General features: G+C 40.9%; 1 protein-coding gene across 3 annotated transcripts in view; it reads left to right on the forward strand.

Moving 5' to 3' along the window:
• The window catches only part of ube2f (ubiquitin-conjugating enzyme E2F (putative)), a 60,734-nt gene that overhangs the window by 20,052 nt on the left and 14,380 nt on the right, over window positions 1-26,302 (forward strand). For all 3 annotated transcript variants that reach the window (XM_010897591.4, XM_020054949.3, XM_010897590.5), the window contains 3 exons: window positions 584-651; window positions 6,062-6,132; window positions 12,787-12,844. In XM_010897591.4, coding sequence (XP_010895893.1) covers window positions 584-651; window positions 6,062-6,132; window positions 12,787-12,844 — 197 coding nt within the window. The remainder of the gene's footprint in view (window positions 1-583; window positions 652-6,061; window positions 6,133-12,786; window positions 12,845-26,302) is intronic.

The raw sequence follows: 26,302 nt of genomic DNA on the forward strand, positions 1-26,302 counted from the left end.
AGAAGCTCATTACTGGCCTGCGGTTTCTCCAGCAGTGCTTTACACTAGATGTTCCACAGGCTTCAGGAAGGTCAGTGTCGTCCACTGAAAGAGAACGCGTGCAGGTGACAGGTGTGAGCCTCTCCCCCTGGATCCTGCTGAGAGGAGGGCTGCGTACCAAATGCCACTCTGTTCCTCTTATAGTGCACTACAGAAGGACTAAGGTGCCATTTGGGATGCCAGCCGGGGACACTTGGGATTCTGTGCTAGCACTAAACTTGTTGTTTTTAGTTCTGATCAGTATGGAGGAGGTGGAAAGAGCCAAGGGGACGCCAAGGTTCATGTCTCATGTTTTCACTACTTCCTCATTGAAACCCTGTCCCTGTCGCTGGGAGCCCGGACCCGCCGTCAATCCTTCCACTGACAGACAACACAGGCCTTCTGGGAGATAGCGTCCACCTGCTAAACCTCTGCTGCTGCTCAGTGTATCTTTCTCTCTCCCCCCTCTTTCTCTCTTTCTTCCGTCTATCCTTGTGTTTCTTGTCTGTTGCTCTCCCTCTCTCTCTCTCTCTCTCTCCCTCCCTCTCCCTCTCTTCATCTCCAGATGAAGGCTACTACCAGAGTGGAAAATTCCAGTTTGAAATAGATGTCCCTGAAGCCTACAACATGGTGGTAAGTGGTCATGTCTCATTAGGAATGTGTTGCGTGTTCATGTATCCATGCGTGCCTGGTGGTCTGGTCAGATGGGGTCATTTTGATGACAAACACTCCTGCCAATTGGCCCCGGTTACTGTAATAACTGTTTGGATAGCATATACAGTATAGATTGAAATCAAAAAGTATTTGGACTGTGACAGTTTTCTTCAATTTCCTGCTATACATCGGTTAAGGTGCAGGCTGTCAATTCGCTTCATTAGTGCCCAAAGCACCTTATCTAGATGTTTAATGGCATGAATGAGGCTCAGCAATCAATGTCAACATTATTTGCAGATTTATTGTTTAGAGTAGACTTTGGACACTTAAGCCTGTGTTAATGGTCCTGAAGGTGGCTCCACAGTTACGTCATGTAAAGTACGACAGTAAAACCTCTCACACCCCAACTCAGGTCGCCCATGTGAAGGACTGTGTCATTAACAACTACACCACGGAGCTGTACATTTGCTGGGTTTCAGCATAGCCTCTTGTCTCTACCAAATCCTCTTTTGCCACTGGCTGTTTTAATAGTTAATTGGCCATTCGTGAATGACATTCATACAGTTAAACTGACTAACGTTTCTTACTAAGTTTACCTCCACCTCCAATAGCGTATATGTATGTCGTTTGCCACTGGCCGTTTTAACAGCGTATTAGCCCGTAATAAGCTTTATCGGTATCTACTAACTTACTGGAATAGTCATAAGAATTGAGCAATTGCTAGCGAGTCTCCCAAAGCTATTTCATTTCATGGCATAAGAACTTGTTTTTTTCTTTCATGGCCAAACAACATACTTTTCTTTAATTTGTGAAGAACTATCACAAAAGGCAACGATAACTAACCTTTTCATCAAGTGAAAAGACGAGAGAATCGTGGAATCTCCAAGAAATAATTAATAAATGTTGTTGCTCTCAATAGATTCGAACTAAGGTCTTCCACATGAGAGGCACTGTCTTTAACCACTATGCTACGGTATTGTGTAAAACAAAAATGTCTTAAGTTTATCTCCACCATAGCGTCTATGAACTGTATTGCTTTTGCCACTGGCCATTTTAACAGGTTATTAGACAGTAATAGGCTTACTAGTATCTACTAACTTACTAGGAATAATCATAAGAATTGAGCAATTGCTAGCGAGACTGAAGATAAACTTTTCCATGCCAGAATCAGTCGCCAAATAACCGTATACAGTTTCAGTTAAGGCTTGCTATAACCTAACTACTGTATTTTAAGCCAGCACATGTTTGTCTATCCTGACCCAAAACGCATGCACGGATGCGTACTTCGAAAACCCACCAGAAACAGTTGCAATATAAACGTAAACTGTTTTATTTCAGGCTTACTATAATGTAGATACTAACGGTTTTAGCCAGCAAAGGTTTCGTCTATACGGAATATTTCATAATGCGTAACTCGCTTCGCCTACGAGGAGATACCAACTCGGGACCTATAGTTCACAAGTCTGCTTTGTCTGTATTAAAGAAGACCGTATTTCATTCTAAATTTACTTTTCAGGAAGAAAGTCTGCAATTACTATCTGAAATGGATAATGACCCAGTTCACGGCCAATACTTTAAAAAAAACATTTTACATACTCTGTTCCATTAGAATGTCACCGTGATTGAAAGTTGTTCTGTGCGGCAACAGATTGACAATGTCCCTGTTTGACTCTAGTCTACGGCCCTGTCAGGAGAAAGTGAGTTAGGGTCCTCTCAGTGGCTCACGGAGCTGCAGAATGAGTTACAGCCCCACACCGAGCAGAGTCTCAACCTTTAGTTTCCCCTCCATTCTCCACCCTCATGACGTCCATCCATCCTGGATGTTGTTTAATCACACCTACCACTGCTGGTCTTGCGCACACTTCAGTGTGTCGTCAGGAACAATCCGGGCTGTTTTATTGCCTGTTTTTACCCAAGACCTTAACCTCTGTACCTTACAGCCTGTACACTCTGTGCTTTATTTACAGCCTTCTTCCAGCACAGACCTTATGTGTTGGATTTTACAGCCTGTTTATACAGAAGACTGTGTGCTCTTATATAAGTGATGAATTTACAGCTTGTTTCCACCAAAATCATGCGCTCTTAATGGAGGCTAATTAGACAGGCAGTAACTGTTTACCGCCTGGCTGTATGGATTTACCAGACTTTTATGAGAGCCTGTAAACTGGCGGAAAGAGGCCCATAAATAACCTGACAGCTTTTCATTTGGCTGTGGCCCTAGATACCGTTTATATTAGTTACATTTATTGGAATATTTCACCATTATACCAAAATTGGCCACTATGTTGTAAAATGAATTGTATTTATTTTTTTAAATTTTTGTCTTGATTTCATATATACAGTGGGGAGAACAAGTATTTGATTCACTGCCGATTTTGCAGGTTTTCCCACTTACAAAGCATGTAGAAATCTGTAATTTTTATCATAAGTACTCTTCAACTGTGAGTGACGGAATCTAAAACAAAAAATCCAGAATATCACATTAGATGATTTTTCAGTAATTTATCTGCATTTTATTGCATGACATAAGTATTTGATACATCAGAAAAGCAGAACTTAATATTCGGTACAGAAACCTTTGTTTGCAATTACAGAGATCATACGTTTCCTGTAGTTCTTGACCAGGTTTGCACACGCTGCAACAGGGATTTTGGCCCACTTCTCCATACAGACCTTCTCCAGCCCTGAAAGCTGAAGGATCTGTCGCTGGACAATACGGACTTTCAGCTCCCTCCAAAGATTTTCTATTGGGTTCAGGTCTGGAGACTTGCTAGGCCACTCCAGGACCTTGAGATGCTTCTTACGGAGCCACTCCTTAGTTGCCCTGGCTGTGTGTTTTGGGTCATTGTCATGCTGGAAGACCCAGCCACGACCCATCTTCAATGCTCTTACTGAGGGAAGGAGGTTGTTGGCCAAGATCTCACGATACATGGCCCCAACCATCTTCCCCTCAATACGATGCAGTCGTCCTATCCCCTTTGGAGAAAATAACCCCAAAGAATGATGTTTCCACCTCCATGCTTCACGGTTGGGATGGTGTTCTTGGGGTTGTAACCATCCTCCTTTTTCCTCCAAACACGGCGAGTGGAGTTTAGACCAAAAAGCTCTATTTGTGTCTCATCATACCACATGACCTTCTCAAATTCCTCCTCTGGATCATCCAGATGGTCAATAGCAAACTTCAGACGGGCCTGGACATGCGCTGGCTTGAGCAAGGGGACCTTGCATGAGCTGCAGGATTTTAATCCATAACAGCATAGTGTGTTACTAATGGTTTGCTTTGAGACTGTGGTCCCAGCTCTCTTCAAGTCATTGACCAGGTCCTGCCGTGTAGTTCTGGGATGATCCCTCACCTTCTTCATGATCATTGATGCCCCACGAGGTGAGATCTTGCATGGAGCCCCAGACCGAGGGAGATTGACCATCATCTTGAACTTCTTCCATTTTCTAATAATTGCCTATGATAAAAATGACAGACCTCTACATGCTTTGTAAGTAGGAAAACCTGCAAAATCTGCAGTATATATAGTTGAAATCAAAGGTTTGAATACCCTTGAAAAATGTATAATATTTGAACCGTTTGTAAAGAAAACATGAGTGAGCCGACATAACTCATGTCTTTTATTTCTTATGGGATTCACATTCAACTGTAGGTCATAATGGAATGGCACAATCATAAAACAAAATATGGCAACAAAGAATAAAATGGCCTGAACCCTGTTCAAAAGTCTGCATAACCTTAGTTCTTAATACTGTTTATTGCTGCCTTTAGCACCAATGACAGCATGCAGTCTTTTGTGAGGCCCCTAATTCTTGCAGGTGGAATAGCTGCCCATTTGTTTTGGTAAAATGCCTCCAGGTCACGCAAAGTCTTTGGTCGTCTTGCATGAACCACACGTTTGACATCTCCCCAGAGTGGCTTGATGATATTAAGGTCAGGAGACTGTGATGGCCATTCCAGTAAGATCTGTTACTCATAAATCCATTCAGGGGCCCCTCGTGACCTCTACTCATTTATTTAGGTTTCTCCTTTTATTTGTCGTCTCTGTACTGTATGAGGTAGACTGGACGGTGGTGGACTGACACATTTGATAATGGTGTAAGATGGCAATAGAAAGAGAAGTACATCCCATAGATATGCCTCATTAGTGCTCCGTGCTGGGGAATGAGCTTTGTTACAGACTGAAAAATGCATGATTGACGAAAATCTTTTTTGGTGGAATTTAAAAAAGCGTTTTTGCTGCACATCCCATAGCTAAGGTACTTCTGTGTCAGTGTTAGCACACCCAACTTTGCTCTTATTTCTCTTTCTCTCTGCACTCCACCTTAGAATATTTTAGCTGACTGAAAAGTACATCCTTAAAGTTCCTGAGGCCTGATCCTTACTCACAGGCTTGACAACCTAAAGTATACAATACTAAGCTGGGGAAGTACCATTTAGAGCAAGTACCATTTTATATTCCATGTCACTTTTAGACCCATTTATATATGATTAAATGTCTATTCTATGTAATATTACCTTTAAATAATATGAATGATTTAGGAAATTGACCGGAGGAGCGTGGATGTTTGAGAAAAGCAATGTGATCCACTTAAAGAAATGACATTCTTCTATACCTCTTTGATCAACTATGGCAGACTGATACTTCAAGCTTTAGTTCTCTCCGCAATAGTGCCACTCTCATGGTTCTGAAAAACCCTAATGAGATCTAAAGCTGACATACTATGACTAAATAAATAAAATATCCAGCACGCTACATTTGTGGTGGTTTTTCTCAGGGTTCCTTTTATTTTTATTTCTGTAGGTTGACTTTCTATGAATACATTACGCTGTGCTTTAGTCTTTTTCTGCCACAGACCTTATGCTTTGAGTTTTACAGCCTCTTTCTGAAGACCTTATGCTTTGTGCTCTTATCTCAACGGAATTTCCTTTTGTTTTTATTTCTGCCAGTAGTATATACACTTTGTCATTAGTACTAGTATATATTTCTATTAAATCACACATTTAAGAAACGGTGTGCTTTGTATCTTGTGGTGTTGTTCCATTCAGTCAAACCTTATATCACCTTTTTTTTCCTGGGCCATGTTCAGTGTTGTTTAATGTTAATTTCAGAATTTGTCTTAGCTCCCAACAGATTCAATATGCTAATTTATTAATGTTGCTTGTCTGTAAGTATCCCATGCCTCCATATATGTTATGGAGGTAGGTGTCATCAGATATCATTAATTTACTTTGTACTGGTCTCTTAGGTATGGTATGCATGCACTGTATACTCAATATTAGTACCCTAAAAACTTTTCCACTGGTTCCAGACCACTGGTTGGTGGTAATGGTTGTTGACATTAATCTTAACCTAACAGATTTTTTTTTTCATGCTTTTTTCCACAGCCTCCCAAAGTGAAATGCCTGACCAGAATATGGCACCCTAACATTGCTGAGACAGGAGAGATCTGTTTGAGGTAATGAACTCATAAAATTCTGAATGAACTCTGAAATTGACACCTACTCATTAGAACGTCAAGTCTAAACAGATCAATAGATATATATGCACCTGTTACAACTCAGGTTCTTGTAGACCAATCCACAGTCCTTCCTGGTATGTACACACTAATCAACAATACATTCCTCATTTTCATTGTTGGGGAAAATAACGCAGACGTTTTATCAATTAGACCTAGTCAGTCTTTTGATTTCTTTCCTTTTAATTTCTCAAGAATCTAAATATAAGAGTCCTATAGATTCATTTTAAAGGTGACATTTTAGCCAAAGAAAAACATTAGAGTACATTTCAACTAAAATTATCAATTTAATAAGAAACAATACTGTGGCTTCGTGTGGTGCAGTGATCAGAAAATGTTGCGCTCATTTGAAAGTAGGACATTTGGGCAAGAATGAACAAAATATCTACAGTGCTTTGATTAAGTATTTGCCGCCTGTCATATATTTTGATAGTGAATGTTATTTTATCTTTACCCAAAACCTAATATTAGATAAGACAGGACCCTAAATGAACAAACAATACAGCATTGTAATACTTATTTAATGTGTTAAAGAAAGTTATGCAACATCCAGTGACCAAGTCTGAAAATGTTATTGCCCCCTTAAGCTCAATGACTGCAAATAAACACTTCATGTAGATATTGATCAGTCTCTCACAGTGCAATGGAGGATGTTTTACTCTCTCATCCATGAAGAACTGTTTTACCTACTGTACCAGTCAACCATTTTGACACACCTATTAGCCCCAGAGTGAACGGAATGCCAACAAGTGCAAAGGATATATGGGAACTGTTTCAAGACTGTTGGAAATGCATTCCAGGTGATTACCTCATGAAGTTGGTTGATAGAATGAAAAGTGTGTGCAAAGCTGTCATCAAGGCAATGAGTGGATCTTTTGGAGAGTCTACGATATAAAACGTGTTTTGATTTGTCTAGCTCTTTTTTGGTTACTACAAGATTTCATGTGTGTTATTTAATCGTTTTGATATCTTCACTATTATTCTACAATGTGGTAAATAGTAAAGTAATAAAGACCCTTGAATTAATAGGTGTCTTAGTGTTTGACTGGGACTGTAAGTGGTGTTTGTAGAGTTCTCAAGCATTAACATCTCATTTCAAGTCTTGACACAACATCTAAATGGGTTATAGGTCTGTGCTTTGATTAGGCCATTCCAAAATGTTAATGTCTTGTTCATTAACCATTCTGATGTAGACTTGTATTCAATCTCAGCTCACAGAGTGATGACCTGACATTCTCTAGTTAAATTCTAAGATACCAATTCAGAATTTATGGAAGTTGTTCAGGTCCGGATGCGGAGAAGCAACCCCAAACCATGACACAGTGACCACTGTGCATGACTGGTGGTATGACGTTCTTCATGTGGAATGCAGTGTTAGGATTTTGGGAGACATAGCAGGGCCTATATTGCCCCATAATAATAATTTTTGTTTCATCTGTCCATAGAACATTTCACAATATCAGCATATGCTTTTTTGGTCTTCTCAGTGAGCAGTGCTTTCCTGCATTAATTTACTTCACACCCATTTTTGCTCTGTGATTTTCTGAACGTGCTGAAAAAAAGGCAGAGAAATGTTTTCGTTTTTCATATTCTGATCATGCATGATATGGCTTTGGGACCTGTATGCTAACAATTTCAGGTTGAAGATAGGGGTCTAATTATTCACGCATGAACCTAATAATCTTGTTCCTTGAGTTGGATTTAATATTGAAGCAACTTTTTCACACGTGGCATTGGCATGTTTCATTACCTATCACACGAAGCAAATGTAAAGTTCCTAATTTTGGTGTACTTTTCCTCTCTCAAACTCCCTTTTAGTAGAAACCCACAAAAAGGTCTGACCAAATTCAATATCAACAATTTGCATGAAATGCAGAAAATCAGACAGGGGACAAAGTATTTGTGTATTCCTATCACATTGGTCCAAAGGCAAAACAGATTAGCTTGTTTGCAACGAAACTGTTTTATAGAAATATGGGATTTGATAACTTTGACATGCACTGCTCGGCTGTAACATAGTGAATGCTTAGCTAACAGGTGCTGCTTGGCTTTAACATAGTGGATGCTTAGATTACAGGCGCTGCTCGGCTGTAACATAGTGAATGTTTAGCTAACAGGTGCTGCTCGGCTGTAACATAGTGAATGTTTAGCTAACATGCGCTGCTCTGCTGTAACATAGTGAATGCTTAGCTAACAGGCGCTGCTCTGCTGTAACATAGTGAATGCTTAGCTAACAGGCGCTGCTCGGCTTTAACATAGGGAATGCTTAGCTAACAGGCGCTGCTCAGCTTTAACATAGGGAATGCTTAGTGAACAGGTGCTGCTCGGCTTCAACATAGTGAATGCTTAGCTAACAGGTGCTGCTCTGCTATAAACAAACTCCTTGTGCCCGTTAGTCCACAAAATTGGCAATTCTAATGATCACTGATAGGTGACTCAACTATGCATTTGAGATAAATGCAACCCATGCCTTTTTAAAGTGAGAAATCATTAAGAAAAACAAGCTCTGTAAAAAAGCATACTAGGACACTTCTTTTAGATTGAGATTATCATGCTGGTCCATCCTCCTCTTATGTCTCAGAGGCATTATGCTGATCCCCTTTCCTCTTATGTCTCAGGGGTATTATGCTGATCCCCTTTCCTCTTATGTCTCAGGGGCATTATGCTGATCCCCCTTCCTCTTATGTCTCAGGGGCATTATGCTGATCCCCTTTCCTCTTATGTCTCAGGGGCATTATGCTGATCCCCTTTCCTCTTATGTCTCAGGGGCATTATGCTGATCCCCTTTCCTCTTATGTCTCAGGGGCATTATGCTGATCCCCTTTCCTCTTATGTCTCATGGGCATTATGCTGATCCCCCTTCCTCTTATGTCTCAGGGGTCTTATGCTGATTCCTCTTCTTCTTACAGTTGTGCTCAAAAGTTTGCAAAATAATTGGTAATATACAGCTGTGGAAAAAATTAAGAGACCACTCCTAATTTTTCTTAAATCAGCATCTCTACATGTATGGCAGCCATTCCATTCCAGTGTATGTTAAATTCCAACACAGGCACACCTCCTTTTATTTAATAAGGTACTGATTAGGTGATTACCTGAACCAAATCCGATTCTCACTTTACTTTGATACAGTAAGCATCAGGTTGCTTCCATCCTGAAGATTTCAAAGACGGTGGTTCTTAAGAACCAGGTCGAGCAACAGAAATTGGGGATAATAAAGCTACAGACTGAGGGTGAAAACGACTGTCCACTGAAACTCATTCGAATGTCACTCAACACCGTAAAATAAGAATGGCAAACAGCAGCTAGGGTGAAGTGAACGGCGAGGACGGTTCAAAACAGGCTCCTAGGGGCAGGCCGGAAGTCGTGCAAAGCTAGAAAAAAGCCCTTCATCAATGAGAAGCAAAGAAGAGCCAGGCTGTTCACAAAAGCGGTCATCTTCTCTGACGGGTCAAATGTTCAGCTTTTCCCAACACCTGGTCATCTAATGGTTAGACAGAGACCTGGAGAGGCCTACAAGCCACAGTGTCTCGCATCCACTGTGAAATTTGGTGGAGGATCAGTGATGATCTGGGGATGCTTCAGCAAGGCTGGAATCTGGCAGATTTGACTTTGTGAAGGACGCATGAATCAAGCCAAGTACAAGGTTATCCTGGAAGAACACCTGCTTCCTTCTGCTCTGTTCCCCAACTCTGAGAATTTTTTCCACTGGGACAATGCTCTATTCCACACAGCCAGGTCAATCAAGGTGTGGAGGGAGGACCATCAGATCAAGACCCTGTCATTGCCAGCCCAATCTCCAGACCTGAACCCCAGTGAAAACCTCTAGAATTTGATCAAGAGGACGATTGATGGTCACAAGCCTTCAAACAATGCAGAGTTACTTACATTTTTGTGCCAGGAGTGGCATAAAGTCTCCCATCAGCAATGTGACAGACTGGTGGAGAGCACGCCAAGACGCATGAAAGCTGTGATAAAATATCTGGGTTATTCCACCAAATATTGATTCTGAACTCTTCCTAAGTTAGAACATTAGTTTTTTGTTGTTGAAAATGAATATGAATTGGGTCTGAAAACAATGCATATTTTTCTGGTTATTTTGACAAGTTATTTTCTGCAAATAAATTGTAGAATCACAAAAATAGAATAAATAAATACTCTAAATGACAATATTTTTATCTGGAATTTGGGGGTAATGTTGTCAGTAGTTTATAGAATAAAACAAAACTGTTAATTTTACTCAAACACATACTTATGAATAGTAAACCAGAGAAACAGATTATTTTGCGGTGGTCTCTTAATTTTTTCCAAAGCTGTATGTACCATTTATAAAGAAAACATGAGTGAGCAGGCAAAACACATGGCCTTTATTTCTTATGGGATTCACATTGAACTGTAGGTCATAACAGAATGGCACAATCATAAAACAAAAAAGTTGTTAATACTGTGTATTGCCCCCTTTAGCATCAATGACAGAATGCAGTCTTTTGTAATAGTTGTCTGCGGCCCCGAATTCTTGCAGGTGGTATAGCTGCCCATTCGCTTTGGCAAAATGCCTCCAGGTCATGCAAAGTCTTTGGTCGTCTTGCATGGACCGCACGTTTGAGACCAACCCAGAGTGGCTCAATGATATTAAGGTCAGGAGACTGTGATGGCCCCTCCAGTACCTTCACCTTTTTCTGCTGTAACCACTGGAGGGTCAACTTGGCCTTGTGCTTAGGGTAATTGTCGTGTTGGAAAGTCCAAGTGCGTCCCATGCGCAGCTTTCATTCTGAAGAATACAAATTGTCTGCCAGCATTTTCTGATAACAATTTTCAATTTCAATTTTCACAAGATTCCCTGTGCCTTTAGAGGTGACACACCCCCAAAACATCAGTGAGCCACCAACATGCTTCACAGTGGGTATGGTATTCTGTTCACTATAGGCCTTGTTGACCCCTCTCCAAACATAGCGCTTGTGGTTGTGACCATAAAGCTCTATTTTGGTCCCATCACTCCAAATTACAGTGTGCTAGTAGCTGTGAGGCATGTCAAGGTGTTGTCGGGCATATTGTAACAAGACATTTTTGTGGCATTGGCGCAGTAAAGACTTCTTTCTGGCAACTCGACTATGCAGCTCATTTTTGTTTAAGTATCATCATATTGTACTCCTTAAACCACATCGTCTTTTCCTGAGCAGCCTGTATTTCTCCTGAGGTTACCTGTGTGTTTTTCTTTGTTTACCCTAACAATTCTTCTGGCTGTTTTGCTGAAATCTTTCTTGGTCTACCTGACTTTGGCTTGGTATCAAGAGATTCCTGAATTTTACACTTCTTAATAAGTGATTTAACAGTTCTGACTGGCATTTGCAAGGCTTTGGATATCTGTTTATATCCTTTTCCATTTTTATAAAGTTAAATTACCTTCTTATGCAGGTCTTCTACACCCCAAAGTTTTTTTGGCAACTTCTAAATTGACCTGCAGAAAGTAGTATCACTTTGCCATACATAACTTAATAATGGCAGATTTGATTAGCTTGAAATGAAAGGTTATATGAATGTAAGAATATTGGTAGGGTTTTTAAACATCGCTAAAATATCTTTTTCTCTTCTTGATTTCAATCCCAAGATGGTTAGTGGGCTTAACGGGTACATGGGTTTCATAGGTACGCTCACCCTAAAGCACGCGATCATGGGGATCTGCGGCAGATTCTGGGAAAATGATAGGCATGGGGTATTCATGTTGGAAAGAGGTGGAAAATAGTTTATAAACAAGCTTATTAACTAACAATTATTTTTTTGACAATTCTTAAAAAGAAAGCAGGTATTATGTAGGATTAACAAAAGTCGAAGATCCTGCTCAGAGATTCATACCACAGTAGAGACAAAGATGGGAAACCCACATTGATTCTTGTGCTTACAGGAAGTCTAATGTTGGCTATCTATCTTTCCAGAGCAGGTTTAATCCTACAAATTTTACCTTGGGTAGTGAATAATTATTAGCTCTTGTTTTGTCCTTCAATCCGAAGCAACCCCCCCCCCCCCCCAACCTGCGAACAAGCCGTGAACAGACCTGGATTTGTAGAAATGTCTTGTAGTGAACTCAAATGCTTCTCTACAGTAATCCTCGATAATTCCACATCTGGGTAAGAGAAGATGAGTAGCTCCAGTGAGATTAATGACTGCAAGGTCGTTCTCCAGTTACCAATGTTCTCAATTGAATAAAATATTGTTGTTCGGCATTCTGGTTTGCTTGATTTTAAGGAACAGTCTTGCTCTCCAGTTACCAAGGTTCCACATAAGGGCAAAAGGTTCTCCGGCCAGCTTACATGCATCAGCGTTTTTTGTGCTTTGCATTCATGCACTGAACATTTTTGTTTAGTGTAAATAGTACAGTACAGTGCTCTGTCATCTCTAATCACACAGCTCTATGGAGAGCATTTATTGACAGTGCAACTGTGAAGATACATGTCCTGTTGATTTAAAACCATCTGGTTCACAACACATGCAAGGTCAAGACATTTTCAGATGCCTTAATGTTCCTTCATTGATGTCAAGTGATAATGTCTCAGATCCAGTGATGGAGATTTTCATTTTGTACTGGTTTCTGTTCCCCAGTTTGTTGCGGGAGCACTCTATTGACGGCACTGGATGGGCCCCTACCAGGACACTAAAGGTGAGTCTCTTACTTTACCAAACCAATAACTTGCATACACATTTTTTTTTGGACTGTTAGTTTTCGAAGCAGTAAAGACAATCAATATGTTATTAAGTTGTTGCCCTCACTGGATTCGAACCCGGGTCTCCCACATGGCTGTGTCTTTACCCACTACACCCATGTGATATGCATTTACTGTGTGCCAGTATAGCATCTCGACATTAGATCATTTTGTCACGCATTTACATCACGCCAAGTTGGAATATTTAGCTACACGCCATTAAGCACTGTTGAACTGACTTATGTTTCTTATTATGTTTACCTCCACCACAAATGGCATGGCTTTTGCCACTGTCTGTTTTAACAGCTTATTAGCCAGTAATAGGCTTACTAGTATCTACTAACTAATTGGAGGAGTCATAAGAATTTAGCAATTTCTAGAGAGACTAAAAATTAACTTTACACTGCCAAAGCTGTTTCATTTCATGGCACAACAACGTTTTGTTTTTCTTTCATTTGTGGATGACATTGATCCGATAACTATCAATAAAGGTGACGATAACTGACTTTTTCGTCAAAAAAAGAGAGAATTGTGGAAACATCTACTTTTTTTTTTTTTTTACTGTCCAAGGAGTTAATCTATATTAGTAATCTATATTACCCCAAAAGCAAGCACGGATGCACCAGAAATATTCGCAATATAACCATAAACTGTTTTATTTTTGGCTTCCTATAACGTAGCTACTGAAGGTTGTAGCCAGCGAAGAACAAATCCTAATGCATTATCTGTTTTGACTGTGATGAGATTCGAACGCGGAAACCTCTTGTTTGGCAGTTCACGTCTCTAACCACTACGCTATTTAACAAGGGACAGTCACTCACTCACTCGGTAAGAGTGAATTCGCTCTTCTTGGCCGGCTCCACTTATGTAGTCCGGCAAAAACCTATGCAAAGTCATGTATGATCTAACGTTTAGGCTACGCACCTAGACTCATTTGGCCCTGCCCACTGGGGGATAAAATGTGGAACTACATCCTGGAGTGTGTTTCTGTAACACTAACCCAAATCTATTTAATTCCCTGTGATAATTTGCCCCTACTCTTAATCGTCTATCTGTATGCCCCATCACCCCTTTGCTCTGATGCTATTATTTCTGCCCAGGCAGGGAATCATGGTAGCCATAGTTTAAAAATAGTTTTGTGCTTCTTAAGATTATGGTAATATATGCTGAGAGTGTTAATTGCTTTTCATTGTGGAATTAACAATGGCGACTACCGACTGGCTGATTTCTGAATCCCTTGCCGTATTCTCAAGTTTTCTAAATTCTTAACAAGCAGTTACGTTTGTTTCTGGAACTATGCATGAAGCATGTTCTCTCATCACACTCTTTCACATTGCTAATTGTGACTCAATGTTGTTGTTTTTTGATCTTCAGTTGTGTGCAGGAATGTGAATGCGCAGTGGGATCTGTAAAAACCTCAGCTTATGCTGAAATCTGTTCATGTTTTTATAAGAGTTACAAGACAAGAACATATCACTAGGGCTTTGTGAAGGCGTTGGTTTTCAATGTAGTTTTTTTCCCCCTTATCTTTTTGTCCTCTGTGATTAGTCCAACGAGGGCAGTACGTAGAGAAAATACTGTTTCGTAATGGTAGAAGTTTACATGTGCAGACAAGACTAATTAGGTGACTGTCTTCTCCCAGGAGGGCTTAACTGTTGTTATGAGTCAAACGACCTTCCAGCTATCAACTACTATCTTAAAAACAAACAGCATTTGAAGTGATATCGCAGATGCTTTTATCCCGAGCGACTTACAGCTGTGACTGCGAACATGTTGGTGTATTCAGTCTCCCTTCATCTCCCCGCCCCTTTGACACACTGAGATGCTATGCAAATGAAGTCTGCTTGTGAACATGTATTATTTAAAGACCATGTTGCTCGTCTCCAAGACGTCTCAGATCCTAAACCATATACTGCTCCCTCCCGACATCTAATCCCCAGAATCTTCCGTCCACCGGCCCTTTTTAGTGTTAATAAACCCAGCGTTGCTTCCCCAAGCATGCAGCATTGCTTCCTAAATGATACCCAGGCAAAAGGAGATTTATTTAAAATTTATTTTAAAAAAAAGGTTTATTGTGGAATCGTTTTACTACATTAGAAGCACAGAATCACTTAGAATGTCATTGTACAGTGGATATAAATAGTCTACCCACCCCTGTTAAAATGGCCGGTTTTTGTGAAGTAAAAGAATGAGACAAAGATAAATCATGTCAGAACTTTTTCCACTTTTAATGTGACCTATAATGTGAACAATTCAATTGATAAACAAGCTTTTGTTGCTCCTAGATGTAATTGTACCACTTACAGTTGACCAGCGCACATCTAGTAGGGCAGAATTCTCACAAACTGACTTGTGGCAAAGGTCACATTAAAGGTAAAAAATCTTCTAACATGATTTATCTTTGTCTCATTCTTTTACATCACAAGAACCTGGCATTTTAACAGGGGTGGGTAGACTTTTTATATGCACTGTATGTCCTTCACTGGAACTGCGCTTAGTTGCAGTTAGATGTTTTCCGTTCATCATAGCAGCGCTGACAGTTAACTGGGGCAAAATGGCGGTGAAAGTCACTGAGGTCTTCCGTAGCCGTAGTGTCCACAAACACTACCTGGCCAACGGCATCTACGGAGAGGTGAATGGAGAATAGAAAAACAACTAATTAGGACAATCATTTACAATGCCAATGAATAACAACTTTTAAGAACTATCAAGTTTCTGGTTTCGTTTACGATCTGCTCTGTTTAGGTGGAGTATGTTGTCATGTTATCATTTGTGGTACCGTCGGATCTCTCTGAAACGGAAGGCCCTCCATTCAGCTAAATGCATTTTGTGTGACCCTTCCTGACCAATTGAAAAAAGGTCCTCCCCTATAGACAAAATAATATCTATAACCAGTGTTTAGTTTATTGATTGCAGAACTATTTGGAAATGCATTTCTTGCAATGTCACTTTTTTTTTACTGCATATTGACACGGAAAACCAGCCCTTCTTGTATGTTTAAAAACAACCATGTCTCTTGCGTGCATGTTCTCTCACTCTCTCCTGTTAACTCCTGTTAACTCCTGTTTCTCTTCCACATTGTCATTCTCACAGGATACACAGTGGGCAGAATAGAGAAGATGCATTAGCTCTCTTTTCAAACCTAGTATCTAGTAAATAATGTGTGTCTATTCAAATTCTAGGAAGGGTGTAAGGATTTCATTTTTGTGAATCCTAATAGATTTTAATTTGTGCCCATGCGTGTTTGATTTTGTGTCTGACAATTTTGTGTTGATTAGATTCTGCACTGCTAAAAAAATATGCCTGAACAAAATGTCAGAGCAAGACTGAGCGAGCGTCATCACCCATGAGAATAGCTAGAAGAAAATAACAGGGAAGCGATGGAGAGAAGGTCATGACTAAGACGCATGGTGACAATCAGAGAACCGCATCTCTCTCTCTCACACACACACACACACACACACACACACACACACACACTGTATCCTGTTATCGGTCTGTCCCTGTGGGCCAGCTTCAACTTGCAACCTCTGTTCCTCTTTGCCTTTGCAATGTGTCCATAGATGTTCTGCCGATTTTTGAGACACTTCCCTCTTTTGTGAGACTGTTCCCCTTGTCAGCTTTGTGATGGATGCTGCCGTTTCAGGCCCCGACTGTTAGGCCTCTTTGGATCTCTGTTAGTTGCCTCGTGTTGCTTTGAAAACTCAAATATCAAAGTGTTAATTGTCAGACCTCTTTTATGGCCGACACATGTGCTGCTAATTGGCAGCCAACCTAATGTGACCTCTGCGGCTGTGTTTGGAACTGTGATTCAGTCACTTCAAAGTAGCAGTCTTTTTCCATGTTTTGTTTCCGTTATTTTGTCAAGCTCCGGTACATGCAGGGAAATGGATAGTTTGCGTTTGGGGTCCTGTACCTATTTGCGTGACTGTTTGAAGGTGCCTTGGAGATGTGGCGACCAGTTTGTATGTCTGTAAGTCATGACTGGTCACAAGCCTTGATTGGTTGCCGTGGGCTTCAGCACAGATCCGCTGTCTCACAATTGATCTGTGCTGCCCATCTGCTACTAAAGGATCATTTTTGCAACAGGTGAGGTGTCGCTTATGATCTATCCCACCTGCTTCCTTTGAACAGAGTCATATAAGACCTTGGTAGAGGGCAGGTAGCAGCCAATGACTGTACAATGCGTTGCAGTTTAACCCTTCAGCAGGCCAATGTAGATTGGGTGATGGACGATGGGTGCATAAAGCCAGATAAGATTGAATGCGAGATGGAGGGGTTTGGTCCGCTGTCGCCACTGGTACAGTATGTCTGCAAAATCAATGTGTCACTGGTACAATATGTCTGCAAAATCAATGTGTCACTGGTACAGTATGTCTGCAAAATCAATGTGTCACTGGTACAATATGTCTGCAAAATCAATGTGTCACTGGTACAAGATGTCTGCAAAATCAATGTGTCACTGGTACAAGATGTCTGCAAAAATCAATGTGTCACTGGTACAATATGTCTGCAAAATCAATGTGTCACTGGTACAAGATGTCTGCAAAATCAATGTGTCACTGGTACAATATGTCTGCAAAATCAATGTGTCACTGGTACAATATGTCTGCAAAATCAATGTGTCACTGGTACAAGATGTCTGCAAAATCAATGTGTCACTGGTACAATATGTCTGCAAAATCAAACTGTGTTGCTGTATCTATTGACTTGTCAAAGGCTTTACGTTTTGATTAACAACTTGGCCTCACTGGACTTTGCTTATGGTTTTCAAAATACTTTAGCAATAGACCTCATGTTATTGTTATGGATGGGGTTCAATTTGAATGAGTTCCCTTCATGAGAAACCTTTTTTTTATGCTGATTGATGCTACTACCTACAATTTCCAGCACCAACAAAATTCACTTATGGATCTTAGGTTGATGCTAAATTGGTTTTAATGAATTTATGTCTTCAGTGCATAAAAATGCATTTTTGCAAGCACTTGTCATTACTTGATTATGGTGTTGTGCTATGCCTCAGCATAAGTGTTGAAATCTGATGAATAATTCTGCTTCATTCCACACATTTTTTATTTTATAACTGGTGCAAACTTTCGAGAATTTAATAACAATGAAGTTTAATAACAATGAAATCAGTCAACCTTGCATACAGGACGACACAGGTCCTGACATCGCAGAGATGAAAAATCAGTGGATCCTTGTTTTTCACACTAGCATGTACAAATATTTCATTAAAATGTAATAACCTCAAACTACATCCAATCCACAACATTCTTTTAAACATTTCAGGTGACTTCTAGTAGCCTAGAATTACAGATTACATATTTAAAGAGAGATAGCAAGACAAATGAAGATGATTGGTGAAAAGACCATCAGATTAGGGTGTTTACTGTCACCAAAAAAACATTGCATTACGAAATAGACAATAATATTGACTGCGATTAATTATAAAGCTGATGAGTGATTTCATTTTTCTTTTTAATAACATGTTAAGAATAAATATATGGCTTGGATATTTTGGTTGCTGTTAGGGAGGACATTGTAGTGTGCATTAGCAGCTCAAATGGGCAACAGGACAGATTAAAATAGTTGGTGTTTTCAAGTGTGTAGCCAAATATTTCATAGAGGTGAGTCCGGTATACACACACACTACTTATTTTTATTGTAGTCTTCTCAAAAGATAAGAAATAATAAACTCACTGCATTGTGAGTGAAACTACGAGCTATGTCCCTACAACTCCCATGAGCATACAGTGTTTGATTCTGGTCCATCTGTGTTAGGCCTATTGCCTTGTGCGCCAGTGACCAACAGCGTGAAGAAGATAGATGTAGCACATCATAGTCAACTTTAATCAAATGAAACATAATTTCCCAACAACAACATGGTGAGTGGCTAGTAACTTTGGAAAACCACTAGCCACAGTGCCTGGTGAGCAAAAAGGTTGATGTCAAGCACTGATAAGACTGTTTTGCAAAAAAAAATCAACTATTGTATATGAAAAATTAATTGAAGAAATAGAAATAGCACAAGCCCTCATGACTGGCTGGTCCTAGAAATAACACTGGTTTTAATCAAAGTCACATAAAACGGTTTACTGTGCTTCCCTCTGCTGGATTGTCTCACAGAGTAATTCAGCACTAGTCATTATACTTTATACGGAAAGGTAAAATAAAAATATACATTTCAGTGGGTCGAAAATGTTGGGAAAAGTGTCTATATCTGATTTTCCCATCGTCTCTTTCTGATTGTCTCATTGTGTATATGCTATTATCTCGTTGTCTTTACCTGATTATCTTTCTCTGATTGTCTCATTGTCTCTGTGATTTGTCTCTATCTGATTGTCTCATTGTCTCTGTGATTTGTCTCTATCTGATTGTCTCATTGTCTCTGTGTAATCAATGCCAGTGTTCCTGTCCTTTAGTAAAATCCAGGTCCGCTGGCTTCCCAGCCTCTTGCTTAATTAATCTCTGTATTGACAGACCAATGTCATCCACACTGGTCGATGACACCTTAGAGAGTGCATGAGAGGACTGCACCTCACTGTATTAAACACTGTGGGGGAGGACGGCTGGTGCTGAATCCAAACCGCTTTGGGTCACTAGGTTCTCTGTAATAAGGCCCAGGATCTATTCTCCATTTATCCCTACACTTTTCCTGACCCTGGCCTTGGTTGCACATTAAAGGTGGAAATATAATGTCTGGTCCTTTGAAACTGTTGAGCTCCCAGCTCTCTTCCCGCCATCCAGCAGTTTTTCCATTCAGCCGGGCAACAGCTCAAAAGTCTATAGACAGGGGAGGGGAAGGTCAAATGTTTTCCTCCCTTCCTGACTGTGTAGCTTGTTTTGCTTCTGGCAAGGGATTGATTGATCCAGCCTACATACTGTAGGGGAGTGAGATGGACCTTCATTGTGATTGGTTTAGTGTTGACCCTTTTACTCAGCCTTGTACCAATTATGCGTGACAACGACTGACTGAAGAATAATGACAACCCAGACATATTCTACACGTTTCGGCATGTACTTTACCTTGTTACTTTAAATGAAGAACAAACAACATCTAGAAACAAGCAGGTACATAATTCTACTGTATTTTATTGTAGGCCTTGGCATTTTCGATGATTTGTCTGTGTAAAATGCATGGGTGGGTGAATTAGTGTGGGCCTATACAAACATGATAATGGATAGTTTGACCAGCCACTCGATTGTTTGTTTGTGTGGGAGAGGGAGCAGTGACGTGTACTGGAGAGGGAGATGCTGTCCCTCTTCACTGTCACCTTTCTCTTGTGCCGCTCATCTCCAACCCACACAGCTCCTGTCAACTCTCATCGCTCTCCTCCTCTACCAGGCAACACACACAAAACGTCTATGCAAAAGGGGAAACATAGCCACACGCACTTTGCCATTTACACATTGTCTCGCTGTCTCTCACACACACACACATACACACACGCCGTTCTTGACTCATTTTGAATCAGCAGCCTGACGAGTTTAGCATCAGAGGAGTTTTTCATTATTCGTCTCTCCATCCTACTCACATGTCCAGAAGTAACTTCTGGCAACATAACATGTCCTTACTTCTCTTTTAGAACCATAATTCCTCCATCCCCACACATTCTCCCACTCAGTCTCACAGTGCCTACTGCTCACTTAAAAGCAGACTTATTTAGATCATGGAAGTGGTTAGGGTTTCCCTATCGATTTGTACTTTAATTTCAGTCGGACCTGATCCATGTCTCTAAGGTATGCATAGCTTCAGTCCACCTTGAACCAGAGGAAATCCTCAATTCCCCACTCCAATGCCATAGGGTAAATGCAGTCAGTAACAAGGCAAGGTTCTGAACATCAAGTGTAGTTGTTGGTTAAGTCAGACGCCCTGAACTGTGTAATGTGAGTTTTTACTGTAGGATATATCGTCACAGTAATGTATAGGATGCGAAGAGTGAAGACTGCTGTCTGTTTGTTGGGAAGTTCAGCTACAATCCCCAATTTACCAGCTCCGGCTCTCTGTCTAGACCTTGGAAAGTGGAAACAAATTGCCTCGTGACAAATTTTTCGGTAGAGCTTGCTCTGAACCAGAGTCCATAAATGTGCTAAATTTGAACAAATGTTTTACAGATGCTGTCTGACCCGATGACCTATTTTAGCCGTCTATCGATTTTGTGTCATGAAAGGTGTAGTTGCTAATGAACGCTGGGCAAGTATTTAGGGCCCTAAAGAGATGGAGGTTTAGGAGGATTGTGTGAAGGAATATAGACCTCTACAGCCTCAATCTCCTAGCAGTCCTCTGTCTCCTACACACCCCCTGTTGCTGGGGCAGCCCTTATTTTGGCGTGCTCGTGTTTACCTGACAGCCAAAAACTAACAGATTATTTCATGTCGTTATTTTGTGTCCTACTCCAAGAGTAGGGTTACCTCTACTTATTTTCGGGAAGTATATGTAAAGACCATAGCCTTAGATAGCTTGTTACTTATACTAAGCAAACTAAATATTCACATACACAATAAGATCCACTCAGACTCTTGATTAGTGCTTAGCCTATGCATGCTTGCTTTGTCACTTCCTTTTTGCCGGACCGTGTAAGCGGAGGTACGAAGAGGAAATGTCTCTTACTGAGTGAGTGACTGACTTACTGACTACCCCTTGTTAAATAGCGTAGTGGTTAGAGAAGTGGACTTGCGAACTACATGGTCCCGAGTTTGTATCTCCTCGTAGGCGTAGCGAAGTACGCATTATGAATGATTCCATGTAGACAAAAACTTTGCTGGCTAAAACCGTCAATATCTACATTGGTGGCTATGGTGGCTGTAAACTTAATAAGAAACGTTAGTTTAACACAATCCTCAATGGAGTCTAGCGACTAATGAAAAGTGTAATGCTGTGGCGTAGTGGTTAAAGACAGTGCCTCTTATGTGGAAGACCTTAGTTCGAATCTATTGAGAGCAACAACATTTATTAATTATTTCTGGTAGATTCCCCGATTCTCTCGTCTTTTCACTTGATGAAAAGGTTAGTTATCGTCGCCTTTTTTGATAGGTACTGTATACATGTTATTCACAAATGAAAGAAAAAAGTATGTTGTTTTGCCATGATAGAAAAAAATACGTTCTTATGCCATGAAATGAAATGGCTTTGGCAGACTAGCTAGCAATTGCTCAATTCTTATGACTTCCAGTAAGTTAGTAGATACCGGTAAAGCTTATTACTGGCTAATACGCTGTTAAAACGGCCATTGGCAAATGCCATACATAGACGCTATTGGAGGTGGAGGTAAACTTAGTAAGAAACGTTAGTCAGTTTAACTGTATCTGTCATTCACGAATAACCAATTAACAATTAAAATGGCCAGATGCAGAAGAGGATTTGTTCAGGATAGAGACAAGAGGCTATGCTGACAGCTGGCAAATGTACAGCTCCGTGGTGTAGTTGTTAACGACAACGACTTTCATATGGGCTACCCGGGTTCGAATCTCGAGATTCTCATAATCATTTCCAGCGGCATTGTGGAAGTTCTTACTTCACCCAGATTTTATATTTTGTCTATACGACTGTGTATTGTAGTGGGGCAAAGCACCAGACACAGGGACAGGGTATACAGATTCAACCCTAATCACTAGACAAAGGGACATTCTATATTGAGGTAACCTTAAGCACTAAACACAGGGACAAGCTATATGGAGGTAACCCTAATCACTAGACACTGGGACAGGCTATATGGAGGTAACCCTAATCACTAGACACTGGGACAGGCTATATGGAGGTAACCCTAATCACTAGACACTGGGACAGGCTATATGGAGGTAACCCTAATCACTAGACACAGGGACAGGCTATATGGAGCTAACCCTAATCACTAGACACTGGGACAGGCTATATGGAGGTAACCCTAATCACTAGACACTGGGACAGGCTATATGGAGGTAACCCTAATCACTAGACACTGGGACAGGCTATATGGAGGTAACCCTAATCACTAGACACAGGGACAGGCTATATGGAGCTAACCCTAATCACTAGACACTGGGACAGGCTATATGGAGGTAACCCTAATCACTAGACACTGGGACAGGCTATATGGAGGTAACCCTAATCACTAGACACTGGGACAGGCTATATGGAGGTAACCCTAATCACTAGACACTGGGACAGGCTATATGGAGGTAACCCTAATCACTAGACACAGGGACAGGCTATATGGAGGTAACCCTAATCACTAGACACTGGGACAGGCTATATGGAGGTGACCCTAATCACTAGACACTGGGACAGGCTATATGGAGGTGACCCTAATCACTAGACACTGGGACAGGCTATATGGAGGTAACCCTAATCACTAGACACTGGGACAGGCTATATGGAGGTAACCCTAATCACTAGACACAGGGACAGGCTATATGGAGCTAACCCTAATCACTAGACACTGGGACAGGCTATATGGAGGTAACCCTAATCACTAGACACTGGGACAGGCTATATGGAGGTAACCCTAATCACTAGACACTGGGACAGGCTATATGGAGGTAACCCTAATCACTAGACACTGGGACAGGCTATATGGAGGTAACCCTAATCACTAGACACTGGGACAGGCTATATGGAGGTAACCCTAATCACTAGACACAGGGACAGGCTATATGGAGCTAACCCTAATCACTAGACACTGGGACAGGCTATATGGAGGTAACCCTAATCACTAGACACTGGGACAGGCTATATGGAGGTAACCCTAATCACTAGACACTGGGACAGGCTATATGGAGGTAACCCTAATCACTAAACACAGGGACAGGCTATATGGAGGTGACCCTAATCACTAGACACTGGGACAGGCTATATGGAGGTAACCCTAATCACTAGACACAGGGACAGGCTATATGGAGGTGACCCTAATCACTAGACACTGGGACAGGCTATATGGAGGTAACCCTAAGGCGTTTAATGAGAAACACAAAAGACACCAGAGACAAATGATGAAAAGAACTTCAAGTCCCTGGCACCTTGGAGCTCTCAACATGTTCCTCCAGGTCGGCAGGGGGAGTTGGGTTCTCCTCTGTGTATACAGAGCACAGGCAATAATAGTCAGTCATCAGAAGCCTGGACTTTCCCCTCTGTGTCTTTTCTAATCATTTTTAATAGTCACCCTGATCATTATATTATCATGACTGTTATTGTCTTTAGTGCCCATTTTCTCCTTCTTTCAGTGGAAACTCTGAAATGTTAAGCCTTCTTTCCTATAGTTCTTAAATAACGTCCTAGCAGGGACTGTACGCCAGATCTGTCTGTCAATTTTCATCACTTACTTCGTACCTGTTATAACCCTTTACATTTTTCAGCAAGGTCCTTCTGCCATTTCTCAGTCATTTACCGGCACCACTGACTTTAAGTCTGGCAGTGTATGAAAATAAAATATACTCTTTCCTGAATTTTGGGCCCTCAATTATCAAGCCTTCATAGGCACAAGTCTGTGGGTAAACCATGCGTGTGATCATTTCTTTGCATGGCGTGGGATTAATCATTTCTAAATTTAAGCAAAGCAATAATCATGTGTATACCCAGTGCCAAGTGGTGGAACCAGGGAACTGCTTCTCAAATGTATAGCAGTTTGTGTAAAATGTATTTTATCAAGTTGTGACGTAAACATTTCAAAATATGGCTACAGTTGTACATTTTGTTTGACCACATCCATTCATTTGAAATAGAATAATGCCAAGTTCAGTGATTTGTTAAATTCTAAACATGGGTAAAAGACATTTTGATGTAATAAACACATTTTAGAGAGACAAAGGAACTGACAGTACTAGGTGCCTCTGGCATGTTCTGGAAGGCAGCCGCGCCCGCCTCTCGTGCACTCTCCTGGCACACGCTCACCAAAGTCCCGAACCTCTGGAGCTGGCGCATCCTCAGGCGATAGTGGCAAGGAATGTCCAGGGCTGCGTGTCCTTTGTGATCGATAGGCCCTTTTTTTTATAGGACATTATCTCACCAGAACGAGCAAGACAAGTTCCATTAACGTTCCATACACTATTGCTCAACATGTTGGAGTCAAGTGGAGTTTATTTATTTGACATTTGTGTTCCTAAAAACAATTTTCGGAAAATAGATGGCACCCAGATAAACATAAAAGCACCATCCCAAGAATAGAATGTGAATAGAACAGCCTTTCGCTCATTAAGCAGAATGTGAAGTAGGCTGTTGGAAAGCGTGACTCGTTCTTTCTATACATCCACAGTGGTGGTATTTCTACCAAGTTACTGGAGAGGGAGCTGTTTTGGATGCCAACTAGTGATTGTTGAATACACCCTTTTGAAGGATACCTCATCCTAAAGACACTTTTGTCCTCTCTTTAGCGAGGTTCAAGTTTTTGCTGGTCGATCAGGCAACCAAAACACACCCTTTTGGCATGCACTCAACAACACCTGTTCCTCTGTTAATGTCAGACCAATAGTTCTTATGTTTTTGGGTTGGGTTGTTGTATTTCATGTATACCGGGGGTATTCATCTATGACCCTCGAAAACAATTCCCCATTTTATTTTCATTGCGACCCCCTAATAATTCGCTTATTTAGACCTGGAACCCCTCGAATGGCAAGAGTAGAATATGCCTGATGCATGACATACTATGTTTCCCACTTAAAGGGATGACTTAAATGGGTGAAGTGTCGAAATGCGCATAGGTCATGCACGTGCCCTGAATCTAAGAAGTGGTGTTTATCAGTGACTATCTCCTACCGGTGTGCAGAAATTAGTTATAGGAGGGTTGGATAAATCACACTATGAGCGTTCTCAATTCCATGTTTGGGGTTGTTTCTACACACATTTTACAAATATGGTAGGTCGCCTGTGAAGAAATGTGGTTACTGTATCTGATGAATGGTGGTGTGTTGCTGTGGGCCAACTACTCCTGGGCTGTGGTATTTTTCATGGGTCTCATGTGCGTCTGGTTGGGGGTTTGCAGTGTTATCGTCCCACAGACCTCGGGAAGGAAAATAAACAACAGGTTAATTATGCCCACTCGTATTACCAAGAGCGTGATCTCGTTAGAGACATTTCCCAAATGGTCATGAACAGTATGGAGAGATAAGATCATTTAAAATAAGAGGGCAGGTCGTCTAGAGAACGGTATTGACTCTTTCATTTAAATGCTAATCCCTCAACTGTCAATCATTGTCTCTAACAGCCCTTTGCGTCCCCGCCGAGGAAAATATTGCTTGTCGTTTTTATTACATGTGCGTTTTATCTCTGCTCCGGCATTCAGTTTTCTCCTCTTTGACTGGACTCCCCTTTGTTTCATTGTGAAATGGCTAAATGATAAGAGGAAATTAGCCCCATTTGTTCCATGCCAGGCGTATATCTGCATTTCAGTGTTTTAACTGGTACCATTAGAAATCCCCATAAGGGACACTGTCCATTAATG

The sequence above is a fragment of the Esox lucius genome, chromosome 16, assembly GCF_011004845.1.
Source record: "Esox lucius isolate fEsoLuc1 chromosome 16, fEsoLuc1.pri, whole genome shotgun sequence".
In the NCBI taxonomy this organism is placed as follows: Eukaryota; Metazoa; Chordata; class Actinopteri; order Esociformes; family Esocidae; genus Esox; species Esox lucius.